Raw genomic sequence first — 20,080 nt, forward strand, 5'->3', positions numbered from 1 at the left:
ACATTGTATGATTTTTAAGTAATTCATTTGCATTTTATTGCATGACATAAGTATTTGATCACCTACCAACCAGTAAGAATTCCGGCTCTCACAGACCTGTTAGTTTTTCTTTAAGAAGCCCTCCTGTTCTCCACTCATTACCTGTATTAACTGCACCTGTTTGAACTCGTTACCTGTATAAAAAACACCTGTCCACACACTCAATCAAACAGACTCCAACCTCTCCACAATGGCCAAGACCAGAGAGCTGTATAAGGACATCAGGGATAAAATTGTAGACATGCAACAGGCTGGGATGGGCTACAGGACAATAGGCAAGCAGCTTGGTGAGAAGGCAACAACTGTTGGCGCAATTATTAGAAAATGGAAGAAGTTCAAGATGACGGTCAATCACCCTCGGTCTGGGGCTCCATGCAAGATCTCACCTCGTGGGGCATCAATGATCATGAGGAAGGTGAGTTATCAGCCCAGAACTACACGGCAGGACCTGGTCAATGACCTGAAGAGAGCTGGGACCACAGTCTCAAAGAAAACCATTAGTAACACACTACACCGTCATGGATTAAAATCCTGCAGCGCACGCAAGGTCCACCTGCTCAAGCCAGCGCATGTCCAGGCCCGTCTGAAGTTTGCCAATGACCATCTGGATGATCCAGAGGAGGAATGGGAGCAGGTCATGTGGTCTGATGAGACAAAAATAGAGCTTTTTGGTCTAAACTCCACTCGCCGTGTTTGGAGGAAGAAGAAGGATGAGTACAACCCCAAGAACACCATCCCAACCGTGAAGCATGGAGGTGGAAACATCATTCTTTGGGGATGCTTTTCTGCAAAGGGGACAGGACGACTGCACCGTATTAAGGGGAGGATGGATGGGGCCATGTATCGCGAGATCTTGGCCAACAACCTCCTTCCCTCAGTAAGAGCATTGAAGATGGGTCGTGGCTGGGTCTTCCAGCATGACAACGACCCGAAACACACAGCCAGGGCAACTAAGGAGTGGCTCCGTAAGAAGCATCTCAAGGTCCTGGAGTGGCCTAGCCAGTCTCCAGACCTGAACCCAATAGAAAATCTTTGGAGGGAGCTGAAAGTCCGTATTGCCCCGCGACAGCCCCGAAACCTGAAGGATCTGGAGAAGATCTGTATGGAGGAGTGGGCCAAAATCCCTGCTGCAGTGTGTGCAAACCTGGTCAAGAACTACAGGAAACGTATGATCTCTGTAATTGCAAACAAAGGTTTCTGTACCAAATATTAAGATCTGCTTTTCTGATGTATCAAATACTTATGTCATGCAATAAAATGCAAATTAATTACTTAAAAATCATACAATGTGATTTTCTGGATTTTTGTTTTAGATTCCGTCTCTCATAGTTGAAGTGTACCCATGATAGAAATTACAGACCTCTACATGCTTTGTAAGTAGGAAAACCTGCAAAATCGGCAGTGTATCAAATACTTGTTCTCCCCACTGTATGTATATATATATATATATATATATATATAGCTATTTTCTTACTGCTGTTCTTTAATTACTTGTTACTTCTCTTTTTCTTGTCTGTATTTTGGAAACTGCACTGTCGGTTAGGGGCTCGTAAATAAGCATTTCACTGTAAGGTTGTATTCGGCGCATGTGACTAATAACATTTGATTTGATGAGTTTCTCCCATTCTTCTCTGCAGATCCTCAAGCTCTGTCAGGTTGGATGGGGAGCTCTGTCAGGTTGGATGGGGAGCTCTGTCAGGTTGGATGGGGAGCTCTGTCAGGTTGGATGGGGAGCTCTGTCAGGTTGGATGGGGAGCGTTGCTGCACAGCTATTTTCAGGTCTCTCCAGTGATGTTCGATCAGGTTTAAGTCCGGGATCTGGCTGGGCCACTCAGACTTGTCCCGAAGCCACTCCTTCGTTGTCTTGGCTGTGTGCTTATGGTCGTTGTCCTGTTGGAAGGTGAACCTTCACCCCAGTTTGAGGTCCTGAGAGCTATGGAGCAGGTTCTCATCAAGGATATCTTTCCCTTGATCCTGACTAGTGTGCCAGTCCCTGCCGCTGAAAAACATCCCCACAGCAGGATGCTGCCACCACCATGCTTCACCGTAGGGATGGTGCCAGCTTTTCTGCAGACGTGACGCTTGGCATTCAGGCATTCATTTGGTTTCATCAGACCAGAGAATCTTGTTCCTCATGGTCTGAGAGTCTTTAGGTGCCTTTTGGCAAACTCCAAGCGGGCTGTCATGTGCCTTTTACTGAGGAGTGACTTCCATCTGGCCACTCTACCATAAAGGCCTGATTGGTGGAGTGCTGCAGAGATGTCTTGGTACCCTTCCCCAGATCTGTGTCTCGACACAATCCTGTCTCTGCGCTCTACAGACAATTCCTTCAACCTAATGGTTTGGTTTTTGCTCTGACATGCACTGTCAACTGTGGGACCTTATATAGACAGGTGTGTGCCTTTCCAAATAATGACCAATCAATTGAGTTTACCACAGGTGGACTCCAATCAAGTTGTAGAAACATCTCAAAGATGATCAATGGAAACAGGATGCATCTGAAATCCATTTAGAGTCTCATAGCAAAGGGTCTGAATACTTATGTAAATAAGGTATTTCTGTTTTAACAGTTTTTTAGACATTTTGCAAATCTGTTTTCGGTTTGTCTTTATGGGATATTGTGTGTAAATTACTGAGGATTTTTTTGTATTCAATCTTTTATAGAATAAGGCAACGTAACGTAACAAAAAGTGAAGAGGTCTGAATACTTTCCTAAGGCCCTGTACCTCGTTAGAGTCTATTGATTATCATTACTTTATACAGCGACCTGCTGCTGCAATGTCTCACTCTCTCTCCGTGACCAATGGCCCACTCTCTCTCCGTGACCAATGGCCCACTCTCTCTCCGTGACCAATGGCCCACTCTCTCTCCGTGACCAATGGCCCACTCTCTCTCCGTGACCAATGGCCCACTCTCTCTCCGTGACCAATGGCCCACTCTCTCTCCGTGACCAATGGCCCACTCTCTCTCCGTGACCAGTCTCACTCTCTCTCCGTGACCAATGGCCCACTCTCTCTCCGTGACCAATGGCCCACTCTCTCTCCGTGACCAATGGCCCACTCTCCCTCCGTGACCAATGGCCCACTCTCTCTCCGTGACCAATGTCTCACTCTCTCCCCGTGACCAATGTCTCACTGTCTCTCCCCGTGACCAATGTCTCACTGTCTCTCCCCGTGACCAATGTCTCACTGTCTCTCCCCGTGACCAATGTCTCACTGTCTCTCCCCGTGACCAATGTCTCACTGTCTCTCCCCGTGACCAATGTCTCACTGTCTCTCCCCGTGACCAATGTCTCACTGTCTCTCCCCGTGACCAATGTCTTACTGTCTCTCCGTGACCAATGGCCCACTCGCATTGGCACACATACGCAGGTGGTGGCAGATTTCTAAGTGATTGATACATTTTTTTATATATTTTTAAGTGTGCCTAAACGAATTACATGAACCAAAATGTAACTAATTTCCTTGACTTTTACAGGAATACACATTTTTTAAATTACATAACTTTTTCAGGATTTTTCATACTTTAAATACACTGTAAATACAGGTTTGTATCTAAATGTTAAAGGATGCATCACAAAACGTACCCTATTTCCTTTATAGTGCACTAATATTGACCAGGTCTGGCACCCTATTCCCTTTTTATAGTGCACTAATATTGACCAGGTCTGGCACCCTATTCCCTTTTTATAGTGCACTACTATTGACCAGGTCTGGCACCCTATTCCCTTTATAGTGCACTACTATTGACCAGGTCTGGCACCCTATTCCCTTTATAGTGCACTACTATTGACCAGGTCTGGCACCCTATTCCCTTTATAGTGCACTAATATTGACCAGGTCTGGCACCCTATTCCCTTTTTATAGTGCACTAATATTGACCAGGTCTGGCACCCTATTCCCTTTTTATAGTGCACTAATATTGACCAGGTCTGGCACCCTATTCCCTTTTTATAGTGCACTAATATTGACCAGGTCTGGCACCCTATTCCCTTTTTATAGTGCACTAATATTGACCAGGTCTGGCACCCTATTCCCTTTTTATAGTGCACTAATATTGACCTGGTCTGGCACCCTATTCCCTATATAGGGCACTACTATTGACCAGGTCTGGCACCCTATTCCCTTTATAGTGCACTACTATTGACCAGGTCTGGCACCCTATTCCCTTTATAGTGCACTACTATTGACCATTTGGGAAATAAGCTCATTGAAACATCCCTGGTCCTTACCTGAAGTTTGTCCTCGGGAACATTGAGCCAGTGGTTAAACGCCTGAGAGAGTTTAGTCCGTACTTGTTTTCCTGAAAAAGTCCAAAAAGGAAAAAAAGTTTGTTTAATTTAAAAAAAAGTCAAAGACAAAAAGGACACAAACAAAGACGCTTGCATCCCAAATGGAACCCTATTCCCTATAGAATGCACTACTTTTGATCAGACCACTGAGACCACATGTAGTGGTCAAAAGTAGTGCACTACATAAGGAATACGGTGCCAGTTGTGACACAAACATGTTTCAAAGCTCAACAAGAAACTAAAAAGTATTTCCTGAGGCCCCACTTCTCTACTTTGAACAACCAGGCCTATATCCCAAATGGCACTATATGCCCTATATAGTGCACTACTATACCGTATATAAAACATGGACCTGGTCAAAAGTAGTGCACTATATGGGAAAATAGAGTACTATTTTGGGACACATACCAGAAAACATCCCATTGAATCTGGAATATGATAAAAGCCTTCTACAGTAAAAAACAGATTTACTAGAAGATGAAAAACCCTTCTATAAACCTGAATGGGTTTACTAGGAGATGAAAGGCATTTCTACAGTTATTTAGCTTTGTTTAGGAGAGAAGGTTCTGGAGGAGGTGTGAATACTAATGAATTTACACTCTCCTCGACCACTTATCGGTTTCCGGGTCATGGACGAGAGAGGACGGAAGAGTTGAGGAGATGAGACTTTTGCCGAATTGAGAATTTCCCCCATGTACTTCCTACCCATGTAGGAACACATCACTGGAGCTGAGCTCCCTGCGATCCAGGACCTGACACCGCCTGGTATAGAGGAAGCCCAAAAAATTCAATTGCCAGCGCAAACATGAGGGGGAGAGAGAACATCCCTGTCTTGTGCCCTTTTCTTAAAATGTCTTATCTGATAATGTATTATTTGCGTATTGTTTTGCTTTACGACATTAATATAATATTATTATGTAATATTATTATGTATGTATTATTTCAGCTGTAAAGTTGCAAGCGTCCAAAGTTTTGAAAGTAAAAGGCCGTTCAAGACGGTCAAAAGCCTTTTCAGCATCAACATCCATTTTTATCTTGTTTTTGTAAGTGTGTATTTTTAATAAACCCTGTTTGACTAATATGTATCAAATCTGGTAAAAGTAATTTTTTTTTAACTTAAAGGGTCTGTAATCAGCTTGTGACACTTCAGATTTTCCTGGTTTTAATATAACCGAAATAACGGTTTGATACATGGAACCAGGAAGTACTGAATTAAGTGACGTGTGCGTTGTCATTTGTGTAAAATAGGGACGGCACTATGTCCTAAAACGTTAAATAGATTTCTATGTGAAAGCCATCGATTCCTGGTTCTTTTCTCCATGTGAATGTTTTAACTGTGTCGAATATTTATCTTGGGGTGATCTGTGTTTCGTGATTATGTTTTGTCAGTCGTGTTGGTCTAAGAAGACTGTAGATTCAGTCCAACTGTTTAATTCTGACTTATATAGATTTTCATAGAAGCAGTTTCAAATTTTCTTTAAAATTGCATTGTTTCGAATGTATTTGTAGTATTCTGAGTTTAACCTGTAGTTGTTGGCTCTCTTCTAAAAGTAAAAGACCATATTCCTGCTGAAGTTCAGACATTTTAAAACATTTTTTAGTGCCTTTTTCTAAAATAGTGATTAATTTCTAACTCAGATTTAATTTGAGATTATCATTCCCCTAATGAACACCTGAAAAAGCATCCCAAATTATACCAGGGGTCGGTTTCTCTGTCCTCTAAGTCTACATTTGTAACGTTAAAAAGGTAAAAAATAAATAAAAATACCTTTACAGTGTTGACGGACGTGATTCTTTATATTCGGTGTATTTTCTGTTGTAATTAAGCATGATACCGGGACCTCAACTGTGGGACCTTATATAGACAGGTGTGTGCCTTTCCAAATCATGTCCAATCAATTGAATTTACCACAGATGGACTCCAAATCCAGTTGTAGAAACACCTCAAGGATGATCAATGGAAACAGGATGCACCTGAGATCAGCTTCGAGTCTCATAGCAAAGGGTCTGAATACTTAAGTAAATAAGGTACGTATTTATTTTATACATTTGCAAAACATTTCTAAAATATCTACTTTCACTTTGTGTAGACTGATTACATTTTCCCACCCTCATCAATTATTTGATTATGGCTGTAACGTAATAAAAATGTGGATAAAGTCAAAGGGTCTGAATACTTTCCGAATGCACTGTGACTAGAGTACACACACTGAAGCACATGTCAAACTCATTCCACGGAAGGCCGAGTGTCTGCGGGTTCACACTCCTCCCTTTTTGAATCAACGTCACATAATTAATAAGGAACTCTCCTCACCTGGTTGTTTAGGTCTTAATTGAAAGGAAAAACCAGCAGACACAAAGTCCTCCATGGAATGAGTTCGATAATACTGCGCTAAAAGGGTAAAAAAAAATGTTTTGAGCAAAACAGAAAAGTTCAGGGAGTAGGGTACTGAAGGATTTGATCTGATGGGAATACATGATGTTATCGGCATCCACCGTAGTTTGAGAAACAATCGAGAACCAAAAAGGAAAGTGCCTTTTTGTTAAGTAAATCAGGTGTTAAATGAGGTGAAAAAAAGGGAGCCAGGAGTGCTGTTTTAAAGGCGGTCATGTTGATCACTACCTCAAGGGGCTGTTCCCAACAGCTTGATGTTCTGCTCGCTAGTCCATTAAATGACACGATGACGTCACCTCCAGAAAACCTAACGCCATCCTATTTCTTTAGGGCTCCTGATTCAAAAGGAGCATCTATAGAGAACAGGACTAAGATAACAGAGCTGAAAGACGGGGAGGACATTTGTAGTCTACAAAACGTCTCATACAGGCTGTGTGAGTTTAATGAAAACCACACAGCCAAGGACCACCAGCTGTTTCCGGCATGTTGGTATCATGGCTGTAGGGCCTTCCTTACCTGACAGCGGCACAGTGTGTGTGTGTGTGTGCCTGGCAGCTACATAGTGTGTGTGTACCTGGCAGCTACATAGTGTGTGTGTGTGTGTACACATCTAGCAGCTGCACAGTGTGTGTGTGTACCTGGCAGCTACATAGTGTGTGTGTGTGTGTGTGTATATGTGTACCTGGCAGCTGTAGCAGGTACTTGTAGGGTTCCAGCAGAATCCTCTCCGGCCCTGCTGAATCCATGTCTCCATCCATCACTTGCGGTTTCCACCAATCAATGAACCTGTAGTAGTAGAGAATGTGAACTAACAAATAAACAATAAAAAAAATATATATATAAAAAAATAAATAATAATAAATAAAAAAATAAAAAAAATCGACAAATAAAACTAAAAGAAGTACTCTGTGGTAAATGCCCCCCTATCCCGTACACATAGTGCACTACCTTTGTCCCTGGTCAAAACGTGTGCACTACTTAGGGCATGAGTTCCTAAAACCTTAGACCAACATGTTCACTTATAAAATCTGTGGACACCCTAGGTCCTACAGCACGCCTGTGTGGACACCCTAGGTCCTACCTGTGTGGACACCCTAGGTCCTACCTGTGTGGACACCCTAGGTCCTACCGCACGCCTGTGTGGCGTAGGATGTGAAAATCTGACACCACTTGAAGGTGGGATGTCCCTCCTACCATTTCATTCACTCTTCGAATGCACCAATTTGTAAGTCGCTCTGGATAAGAGCGTCTGCTAAATGACTGAAATGTAATGTAAATGTATCTGAACCCTACGTCACAGCCACTGACATGCCTGCAGTCAGTACATCGCAGCAGGAGGGAGGAGGAGCACATTCCGATATCGATTTATAGCCAACTCGATCAAAGTCATCTAAAATAATTCAGAGATTTTAAACAACAAAAAAAAAAACTGTCAGACGGACACGATTAATATGAGATAAAGTCTCTAGTGAGTTCAGGAAGCCAGGATAGAGCTGTGATGGAGGCAAAATATTTTAGTGGCCCCCTCTCTTGATGGCAGAGAACATTTTTGAAGTTTTAAAGTTAATTTCCTGCAATTCTACACATTTTGCCAAGGGGCAGGTATATTATTTCTGCAGTTTTCCAGCTAATGTCCTGCAATTCTATGTATTTTTTTTAGATGGGGTGGAGATTTTTTTTAAAGTAAATACTTTTGGTGTAATTTTCACATGTACAGTGCATTCATACCCCTTGACTTATTCTAGAATTGTTGTTACAGCCTCATTTCAAAATGAATTAAATATATTTCTCTCACCCCATAATGACAAAATTAGAAACATCTAATTTTCATAACTATTCCCACACGTTTGCTATGACAAATTGAGCTCAGGTGCATCAAATTTAAATTTGATCATCCTTGAGATGTCAATACAACTTGGAGTCCACCTGTGGCCAATCCAATTGCTTGGCCATGAAAGAAACACCTGTCTATATAAAAAAAAAAGTCACAGAGTTGACATGTCAGAGAGACTGAGGGAGTACAGGGCTTAGCATGTCTCTCGAGGAGGAGGCTAAAAATAGATTTTGGCTTGGAAAAGTTGAATATTTTCAGAAGGAGTTGCGTAATTGGTTAAGAGAGGAGGATTGGAGGGAAAAGAAAGGTTGAAAAGACTGAGGGAGGCAGTGGATGGGACTCTTGACAAGGAGTTACAGCCAGTGAGCTCACAGACTCTTGACAAGGAGTTACAGCCAGTGAGCTCACAGACTCTTGACAAGGAGTTACAGCCAGTGAGCTCACAGACTCTTGACAAGGAGTTACAGCCAGTGAGCTCAGACTCTTGGCAAGGAGTTACAGCCAGTGAGCTCAGACTCCTGACAAGGAGTACAGCCAGTGAGCTCATACTCTTGACAAGGAGGTTTACAGCCAGTGAGCTCAGACTCTTGACAAGGAGTTACAGCCAGTGAGCTCAGACTCTTGACAAGGAGGTTTACAGCCAGTGTCAGGATAGATACCAATAAATTGGTCTTAAATACATCTAAAACCCAAAACATTGTACTTGGTTCAAAGCATTCCTCTCAGACCTACACCTCAACTGGAGTTGTGTATAAAGGGTGTGACCATTTAACACGTTGAAGAATCCGAACTCTAAGAGGAACATTGGATGGCCAGTTATCACGGTCAGGTCATATTGACAAAGTTGTTGTGAGGATGTGGGGGGGGGGGGGTATGTCTGTTATAAAAACCAGTCCGATCTTCATTACCATCCGTGCAGCAAAGACCAAGCAAAGCTGCAGCTGGCTCAAAACAGAGCAGCACACCTTGCACTTAACCACACACACAACATGCATGATAGCCTTTCATGATTAAGAGAAGTAGTTGATTTCTGCTCACTCTTTTAAAGAAATGTGTGTGTGTGTGTGTGTTGAAAAGGCCTAAAGCCACTTGTAAAGTCTATTTGCATTCACTTCAGAACAGACATACATACCCAGCAGACCCATCACTATGGGTTTCTTCACAGTACCCAGACCAAAAACAGATTTAACATGTCACTCAGTTATGTATAGAGTCATGTCATCATGGAATGATCTGTTACCAGAGGTTACTCAGTTATGTATAGAACCATGTCATCATGGAATGATCTGTTACCAGAGGTTACTCAGTTATGTATAGAGTCATGTCACCATGGAATGATCTGTTACCAGAGGTTACTCAGTTATGTATAGAGTCATGTCATCATGGAATGATCTGTTACTCAGTTATGTATAGAACCATGTCATCATGGAATGATCTGTTACCAGAGGTTACTCAGTTATGTATAGAGTCATGTCATCATGGAATGATCTGTTACCAGAGGTTACTCAGTTATGTATAGAGTCATGTCATCATGGAATGATCTGTTACTCAGTTATGTATAGAACCATGTCATCATGGAATGATCTGTTACCAGAGGTTACTCAGTTATGTATAGAGTCATGTCATCATGGAATGATCTGTTACCAGAGGTTACTCAGTTATGTATAGAGTCATGTCATCATGGAATGATCTGTTACCAGAGGTTACTCAGTTATGTATAGAGTCATGTCATCATGGAATGATCTGTTACCAGAGGTTACTCAGTTATGTATAGAGTCATGTCATCATGGAATGATCTGTTACTCAGTTATGTATAGAACCATGTCATCATGGAATGATCTGTTACCAGAGGTTACTCAGTTATGTATAGAGTCATGTCATCATGGAATGATCTGTTACCAGAGGTTACTCAGTTATGTATAGAGTCATGTCATCATGGAATGATCTGTTACTCAGTTATGTATAGAACCATGTCATCATGGAATGATCTGTTACCAGAGGTTACTCAGTTATGTATAGAGTCATGTCATCATGGAATGATCTGTTACCAGAGGTTACTCAGTTATGTATAGAGTCATGTCATCATGGAATGATCTGTTACCAGAGGTTACTCAGTTATGTATAGAGTCATGTCATCATGGAATGATCTGTTACCAGAGGTTACTCAGTTATGTATAGAGTCATGTCATCATGGAATGATCTGTTACCAGAGGTTACTCAGTTATGTATAGAGTCATGTCATCATGGAATGATCTGTTACCAGAGGTTACTCAGTTATGTATAGAGTCATGTCATCATGGAATGATCTGTTACCAGAGGTTACTCAGTTATGTATAGAACCATGTCATCATGGAATGATCTGTTACCAGAGGTTACTCAGTTATGTATAGAGTCATGTCATCATGGAATGATCTGTTACCAGAGGTTACTCAGTTATGTATAGAGTCATGTCATCATGGAATGATCTGTTACCAGAGGTTACTCAGTTATGTATAGAACCATGTCATCATGGAATGATCTGTTACCAGAGGTTACTCAGTTATGTATAGAGTCATGTCATCATGGAATGATCTGTTACCAGAGGTTACTCAGTTATGTATAGAGTCATGTCATCATGGAATGATCTGTTACCAGAGGTTACTCAGTTATGTATAGAGTCATGTCATCATGGAATGATCTGTTACCAGAGGTTACTCAGTTATGTATAGAGTCATGTCATCATGGAATGATCTGTTACCAGAGGTTACTCAGTTATGTACAGTGAGGGAAAAAAGTTTTTGATCCCCTGCTGATTTTGTACGTTTGCCCACTGACAAAGATATTATCAGTCTATAATTTTAATGGTAGGTTTATTTGAACAGTGAGAGACAGAATAACAACAAAAATATCCAGAAAAATGCATGTCAAAAACGTTATAAATTGATTTGCATTTTAATGAGGGAAATAAGTATTTGACCCCTTCTCAATCAAAAAGATTTCTGGCTCCCAGGTGTCTTTCATACAGGTAACAAACGGAGATTAGGAGCACACTCTTAAAGGGAGTGCTCCTAATCTCAGTTTCTTACCTGTATAAAAGATACCTGTCCACAGAAGCAATCAATCAATCAGATTCCAAACTCTCCACCATGGCCAAGACCAAAGAGCTCTCCAAGGATGTCAGGGACAAGATTGTAGACCTACACAAGGCTGGAATGGGCTACAAGACCATCGCCAAGCAGCTTGGTGAGAAGGTGACAACAGTTTCTGTGATTATTCGCAAATGGAAGAAACACAAAAGACCTGTCAATCTCCCTCAGCCTGGGGCTCCATGCAAGATCTCACCTCGTGAAGTTGCAATGATCATGAGAACGGTGAGGAATCAGCCCAGAACTACACAGGAGGATCTTGTCAATGATCTCAAGGCAGCTGGGACCATAGTCATCAAGAAAACAATTGGTAACACACTATGCCGTGAAGGACTGAAATCCTGCAGCGCCCGCAAGGTCCCCCTGCTCAAGAAAGCACATATACATGCCCGTCTGAAGTTTGCCAATGAACATCTGAATGATTCAGAGGACAACTGGGTGAACGTGTTGTGGTCAGATGAGACCAAAATGGAGTTCTTTGGCATCAACCCAACTTGCCGTGTTTGGAGGAGGAGGAATGCTGCCTATGACCCCAAGAAACCATCCCCACCGTCAAACATGGAGGTGGAAACATTATGCTTTGGGGGTGTTTTTCTGCTAAAGGGACAGGACAACTTCACCGCATCAAAGGGACGATGGACGGGGCCATGTACCGTCAAATCTTGGGTGAAAACCTCCTTCCCTCAGCCAGGGTATTGAAAATGGGTCGTGGATGGGTATTCCAGCATGACAATGACCCAAAACACACGGCCAAGGCAACAAAGGAGTGGCTCAAGAAGAAGCACATTAAGGTCCTGGAGTGGCCTAGCCAGTATCCAGACCTTAATCCCATAGAAAATCTGTGGAGGGAGCTGAAGGTTCGAGTTGCCAAACGTCAGCCTCAAAACCTTAATGACTTAAAGAAGATCTGCAAAGAGGAGTGGGACAAAATCCCTCCTGAGATGTGTGCAAACCTGGTGGCCAACTACAAGAAACGTCTGACCTCTGATTGCCAACAAGGGTTTTGCCACCAAGTACTAAGTCATGTTTTGCAGAGGGGTCAAATACTTATTTCCCTCATTAAAATGCAAATCAATTCATAACATTTTTGACATGCGTTTTTCTGGATTTTTTTGTTGATATTCTGTCTCTCACTGTTCAAATAAACCTACCATAAAAATTATAGACTGATCATTTCTTTGTCAGTGGGCAAACGTACAAAATCAGCAGGGGATCAAATACTTTTTTCCCTCACTGTATAGAGTCATGTCATCATGGAATGATCTGTTACCAGAGGTTACTCAGTTATGTATAGAGTCATGTCATCATGGAATGATCTGTTACCAGAGGTTACTCAGTTATGTATAGAGTCATGTCATCATGGAATGATCTGTTACCAGAGGTTACTCAGTTATGTATAGAGTCATGTCATCATGGAATGATCTGTTACCAGAGGTTACTCAGTTATGTATAGAGTCATGTCATCATGGAATGATCTGTTACCAGAGGTTACTCAGTTATGTATAGAGTCATGTCATCATGGAATGATCTGTTACCAGAGGTTACTCAGTTATGTATAGAGTCATGTCATCATGGAATGATCTGTTACCAGAGGTTACTCAGTTATGTATAGAACCATGTCATCATGGAATGATCTGTTACCAGAGGTTACTCAGTTATGTATAGAGTCATGTCATCATGGAATGATCTGTTACCAGAGGTTACTCAGTTATGTATAGAGTCATGTCATCATGGAATGATCTGTTACCAGAGGTTACTCAGTTATGTATAGAGTCATGTCATCATGGAATGATCTGTTACCAGAGGTTACTCAGTTATGTATAGAACCATGTCATCATGGAATGATCTGTTACCAGAGGTTACTCAGTTATGTATAGAGTCATGTCATCATGGAATGATCTGTTACCAGAGGTTACTCAGTTATGTATAGAGTCATGTCATCATGGAATGATCTGTTACCAGAGGTTACTCAGTTATGTATAGAACCATGTCATCATGGAATGATCTGTTACCAGAGGTTACTCAGTTATGTATAGAGTCATGTCATCATGGAATGATCTGTTACCAGAGGTTACTCAGTTATGTATAGAGTCATGTCATCATGGAATGATCTGTTACCAGAGGTTACTCAGTTATGTATAGAGTCATGTCATCATGGAATGATCTGTTACCAGAGGTTACTCAGTTATGTATAGAGTCATGTCATCATGGAATGATCTGTTACCAGAGGTTACTCAGTTATGTATAGAGTCATGTCATCATGGAATGATCTGTTACCAGAGGTTACTCAGTTATGTATAGAGTCATGTCATCATGGAATGATCTGTTACCAGAGGTTACTCAGTTATGTATAGAGTCATGTCATCATGGAATGATCTGCCACTCTGCCCAAATAATAATGTTTAGATTTAATAACATATTGTATCACAGCGCCTCTCCTCTCTAAAGATCTCATTTAACAATATGAATAGTGTGGAAATAGTATGTTGTCTCTAAAATATATAACCTCTGAAATAAATAAATATCTTAAGTGTTCTTGTCTACAACTCTTCTGTACTTTGTATGTTGTATGCTGTATGTGGACCCCAGGGACGAGAAGCTGCTGTATGTGCAGTATCTAATGGGGATCCTAATAAACTAAACTGCAGAGTGAACAGAAAGAAAAGAGCTCGTGACTGTGGTTGAGCAACTGCTCTCTCCTTGAGTGATCGGGGGGGCAGGACTTGGTGTGGTTAGCAGCAAGCAGCAGGAAGGAGAGGGAGAGAGAGGATTCAAGTAGCAAAACAGAGCAAAAACTATAAAAACGGACATTTAACAAACCAAACATTAAAAATACCGTTATACAAAAACCCCAAACCGGTCCGTGCATCAATAGCAGAATATAGTAAAAGCGTAAACCACCCATCCCTAGGGGGAACGCTAACGCTCCTTAGCATTTATGAACGGGTTGACACTGGAAACCCTTACCGTTTTATGGAACTAGCTAGATAGCATTTATGAACGGGTTGACACTGGAAACCCTTACTGTTTTATGGAACTAGCTAGATAACATTTATGAACGGGTTGACACTGGAAACCCTTACCGTTTTATGGAACTAGCTAGATAACATTTATGAATGGGTTGACACTGGAAACCCTTACCGTTTTATGGAACTAGCTAGATAGCATTTATGAATGGGTTGACACTGGAAACCCTTACCGTTTTATGGAACTAGCTAGATAACATTTATGAACGGGTTGACACTGGAAACCCTTACTGTTTTATGGAACTAGCTAGATAGCATTTATGAATGGGTTGACACTGGAAACCCTTACCGTTTTATGGAACTAGCTAGATAGCATTTATGAACGGGTTGACACTGGAAACCCTTACCGTTTCATGGAACTAGCTAGATAACATTTATGAACGGGTTGACACTGGAAACCCTTACTGTTTTATGGAACTAGCTAGATAACATTTATGAACGGGTTGACACTGGAAACCCTTACTGTTTCATGGAACTAGCTAGATAACATTTATTTAGCCTCAATTCAAACAAAATCTTATCCTCTCTGCTTCTTTCCATTTGAAGTTACAAAACTCGTGGAGATTGTGTCCCTTTCTGCCTTGTTGTTTAAACCAAAAGATAAGTTAGCTATACAACTAACCCCCTTTCATCTGTACTTTAGTTAGCTATACAACTAACCCCCTTTCATCTGTACTTTAGTTAGCTATACAACTAACCCCCTTTCATCTGTACTTTAGCTAGCTATACAACTAACCCCCTTTCATCTGTACTTTAGCTAGCTATACAACTAACCCCCTTTCATTTGTACTTTAGCTAGCTATACAACTAACCCCCTTTCATCTGTACTTTAGCTAGCTATAGAACTAACCCCCTTTCATCTGTACTTTAGCTAGCTATAGAACTAACCCCCTTTCATCTGTACTTTAGCTAGCTATACAACTAACCCCCATTCATCTGTACTTTAGCTAGCTATACAACTAACCCACTTTGTTGTGGACCAGCAGAAAGTGTGGATATTTTGCAGGGATTTCCCCCCCCCCCAAACTTAAACAAAAAGTCTGCTCATTCTGAAGGTTTGAGTGTATATTCAGAACTATTTAAAACGTAGGGTAATTTGTACAGCCCACACTTCTATGCAAAATACAAATTTGCTGTTTAATATTCTTCTTATCAACAGATTGTGTTTCGATATCCTGCCTCGCTATAGGCTCTGAGATTAAATAGGCACTGACGTCACAGCAATACCTTAAGACTACCCATATACTGTCATATTTCACATAAGCTACGGGTCAATTTATTGTAAACATTCTGCCACACATCTTTTGCCGCAATTTATGCTGTACCTGGCAAAGGACTGTCAGTTTCTGAAAGAGAGAAAACAATGACAAATTGTTGTGGACCTGTCAGCAATAAGTTTGAATTCAAACATTTTAATATAATGGACTGCCCACGAATTCTGAAATATTGTCTAGGGCAGGCTACCAAAATATATCAAATTACAGTCCATACATAGTAGGGCTGGGAATGACCAGGGACCTCACCATGCCATATTATCACCATACCATATTATCACCATACTGAGAGACCTCACCATACCATCACCATACCATATTATCACCATACTGAGAGACCTCACCATACCAATTCTATCACCATACTGAGAGACCTCACCATACCATATTATCACCATACTGAGAGACCTCACCATACCATATTATCACCATACTGAGAGACCTCACCATACCATATTATGACCATACTGAGGGTCCTCACCATAGCATCACCACACCATGCTGTATTGTCACCATACTGAGGGACCACACCAACTGATAAATGTCAGACTTCAGGGAGTTCAAGATAACTGGGAATTCTGGGATTTTTTAAATATTTTTAACAGTCATCCAACTCGGAATTGCAAGTTGGGAACTCAGGCTTCTTTCTAGAGCAATGACCTTAAGATCACTGAAGTCATGATTCAACCTTGTTCCCCCCCCCCCCCCCCCCAGAGTTCCCAGTTGTCTTGAAAGCACCATAAATCCAGGGAATGCCAGACTTTGATGACAAAGTTTGACAAAATATGCCCACGAAGGACCTCTGCACCACCTTCCTGTTCAAGTGAGCACAGCACAAGGTGAGTCCAAAAATGTTGTATACTGCTGCATAAATTATGTAATATGCCAGGGAGATATGTATACCGTAGCTAAGAAAGTAATACTAAGTGTATGTTGTGTAGTAAGCTGTTAGTAGCCCATGTGCCTCACCCTAATAATTTGGTCCCTTTTCCCCCTCATAACTTAGCCTACTGTTCTGACTTGGTGGTGCACATGTAGCCTATAGCCTGTCTTAGAGAAATTTAATTACTGAATATTGTAAGACCTTTCATTGTCTGCTTATATGCCCCCTTCATTTATCCTATGGTTCTGACTTGGTGTACAGGGAGAATACTGTAAGAATGGCCCATGTTCTGAATTCTGACGCTGTACATTTCAGGTGCTGAACAAAGTTATTGACTACGTCCGTCTTAGCTCAATCATTAATGTCTTATCTAAATGAACCATTGCCTCTTCCGCTTGTCGTTCCTTCATGCCATAGTTTGTACATCTCAGTTGTCATTACAAATCACATTTGTTTAAGCAAATCAGCCATGTTTTTTTTTTTTAAAGGCAGTAAATGAGGCTGAAGGAACTGTTTCTCTGCCAGACAAGGCTCCACTGATAGCCAGGTGTAGCGGTGGTAAGGTGTATGGACTCTGCGGTTGGAACAGCTTTATGTAGGCCCTAACAGTTTGTGGGCACCGCTTGTCACAGTTATAGTGCAATGAATGTATTGTTTAGTGTTATAGCTTTCCTGACATGCATTAAAATAAAGGTTGCCCCAAGATGTACATGCTAAAATCGCCATTGCATACCTGTCAAGTGGATGGATTATCTTGGCAAAAGGAGAAATACTCACTAATAGGGATGTAAACAAATTTGGCCACAAAATGAGAGAAATAAGCTTTTTTATGGTTATGGAAAACTTCTGTGATCTTTCGTTTCAGCTCATGAAATATGGGACCAACACTTTACATGTTGCGTTTACATTTTTGTTCATTATAATAAAATAATGATCTATTCTAATTCTGTAAACTGACAAACTGCTTCATCATTGTGGTTTCACGGTTGTTGAAAACCCAACTGCAAAACGACTACGAATGTAACCTAATATATATATCTTTCTATGAGCAATGAGCGAACATGAGAATGATAGTGCTGCTTATAAGTACTCCAACGGAAGTGCCAGCCCACAAGCCACTAGCTAACAAAACAAAGGAGAAAATATAGTCACTAACAACAACAATTGAACAGTTTCAGCTTAGTCGCTACTGTTTCTTTATCTTGTAGTTGGGTAAACACATAGCTCCACCCACCTTGTCAGCCGGTATACGGAAACGTCCCCACTTCCGCTTTCAGACCCTTTTCTTAGCTAGCCAATTTGCTAACATTAGCGCCCAGGTCAACAAGCTTTTTCCAGATAATTTATTTAAACATCCCAAAAAATATTACGATCATAATTGATCAGTATGAACTTACGATTAGACGCCAAGTTACTATACAATCAAATATTGTCATAGTTGTCCAAACCACACCATGATGGCGATACACTGAGCCAGCAATAAGACGTGGGACCAAGATGATTTGGTCGAAAAAATGTTCATCCGCTTCTACTGCTAGCTATATACGCCATGGCTCCTTCACAGAGCAAGCGCAGGAGTAGGTGGGGCACTCAAACAAACCATTTTCCAGGACGCCTATCCCGCTGGGAACTCTGGCTGTAGTAGTTTTTACATCGTTCCTTGTCTGGTCTCTCTCCAGCCTATGTAGGGTGTAAATAAATCCTCGACGACTACATATCCACGCTACCATTGCCTTGCTGTTTCCATGCCGTCATTGAAATATATCGGAACCATTTTTTTTATTATCTGAAAACCAGCCAATCATTACAAGCCAAAGGGCGGTAACTCCGAGGTGTTGTCCAATGAGCGAACATATTGATGTCCGTGGGTGGTGTTGTGTATCTGTCAGTCAGTTTCAGAAGCGGAGAGAGAGGATCATACAGAAAAAAGCTCTCTGGCTACCGACACGGCTTACGACTTTGTCGAATTCACATACCAACATCAAACCGAACCGGGGTCAGCGGACAAACGCGAAAAAACTGGAAAATTGTAGGATTAAATGATTTTATGGATTAATTTGAACCTTTTCTTTCGTCGAAAGAAAACAGTCTCAACTTGACTTCATAGGTAAGGGATCGTGCTTTTGCATGCCTTAGGACGGTGAAAAAAAATTACCTACTTGACTACATTGAATTTCGATGCCTGAAAAAAAACGGATTGTAATGTGATCAAAATTAATCTAGGGGGATGAATGAAACATCAATCGTGAACAAGGAATCGTAACTCTTAAATGCACACGTTAACCTAACATTTCATCGGCTGATCGTTTGATTTTATGAATAGTGTAACAGCTAGGTTAACCTATTTCCTCGTTTAAAAATGTCATACTTTATTTATTGTGTTGGAACAATGCGACTTGCTAACGTCATTCATTGTAACCTGCCGTGTTGTCGATTTGTTTCATAATCGTACTGAGAGGATCACTTTCTACTGGGCTAGCAACCGACTGTTGTGGTGGAATTTTTAACACGACGATCACTTTCTAATGGTGTGGCTGCCTGGTAGGCATCGAATAGCTAACGTTAACCGATTGGGAGTCTGCCTTGCTGGAGTCAGAGCTAGTCCTTACGTAAGACTATGCCTACATCAGTAAAAATGTCCCCTCGCCTTTGCATCGACTTCCAATACAGTAACGTTAGCTACGTTTTTCTAGAGTTTCACAAGTCAACTGCGAATCGGAACAAGGCTACGTTTCTTTTGTTGCTTTGATTTCTTTTTTTTAGGCCAGCAACATTGTTGCAATTGAGTCAGAACTCGCTCCTTCTAGTGGCGGTAGTAGTTGTTCTTACTGCAGCTTGACACATTTCGATGTCCCCCCTCGTCGAAATGATTTCGTCGTTTTATTGTTGTTGTTGTTGTTGCTGCCTGATAATTCCTGGTAAACACTTATTTCGAGTCGGCGGAATTTGACTGGACCCGCGGAGTTGTCTGGGGTGACATTGTAGCCACCGAGATCGGCAACTCGTCGAGAGCTATTTGGCTTTACGTTATAACCTCAAAGTGAAATGTGTCACGCCTCCCGAACAACGATGTAATTCTTGGCGATTATTATTTGTTTAGAATTCAGTGTTTTTGAAACGACTTTATTGGGCTCGACCTTGTTGCCAAGTGTTTTGTCAATTTGCTTCTTTGTCAGAGAGGCACACTTGGATGTACTCGACCGTCAGCAAATT

General features: G+C 41.4%; 2 protein-coding genes across 10 annotated transcripts in view; one reads left to right on the forward strand and one right to left on the reverse strand.

The window, feature by feature from the left end:
- ggps1 (geranylgeranyl diphosphate synthase 1) overlaps positions 1-18,615 on the reverse strand; it is a 42,139-nt gene extending 23,524 nt beyond the window's left edge. Inside the window, exons 1-3 of one of the 9 annotated variants that reach the window (XM_071391277.1) lie at positions 18,468-18,614; positions 7,408-7,511; positions 4,271-4,341 (exon numbers count right to left, since the gene is read on the reverse strand). In XM_071391277.1, coding sequence (XP_071247378.1) covers positions 4,271-4,341; positions 7,408-7,483 — 147 coding nt within the window. In that variant the 5' untranslated portion in view covers positions 7,484-7,511; positions 18,468-18,614. Of the gene's footprint in view, positions 1-4,270; positions 4,342-6,644; positions 6,670-7,407; positions 7,512-18,101; positions 18,434-18,467 lie in introns of those variants that run through there. The other 8 variants (XM_071391275.1, XM_071391276.1, XM_071391280.1 and 5 more) reach the window with 8 other exon arrangements.
- Positions 18,616-18,754: 139 nt separating this feature from the next.
- arid4b (AT-rich interaction domain 4B) overlaps positions 18,755-20,080 on the forward strand; it is a 295,187-nt gene continuing 293,861 nt past the window's right edge. Inside the window, exon 1 of the mRNA XM_071391284.1 lies at positions 18,755-18,974. The gene's annotated coding sequence lies outside the window, so the exon portion shown is untranslated. The remainder of the gene's footprint in view (positions 18,975-20,080) is intronic.

This window comes from Salvelinus alpinus, chromosome 3 (assembly GCF_045679555.1).
Source record: "Salvelinus alpinus chromosome 3, SLU_Salpinus.1, whole genome shotgun sequence".
NCBI classification, from domain to species: domain Eukaryota; kingdom Metazoa; phylum Chordata; class Actinopteri; order Salmoniformes; family Salmonidae; genus Salvelinus; species Salvelinus alpinus.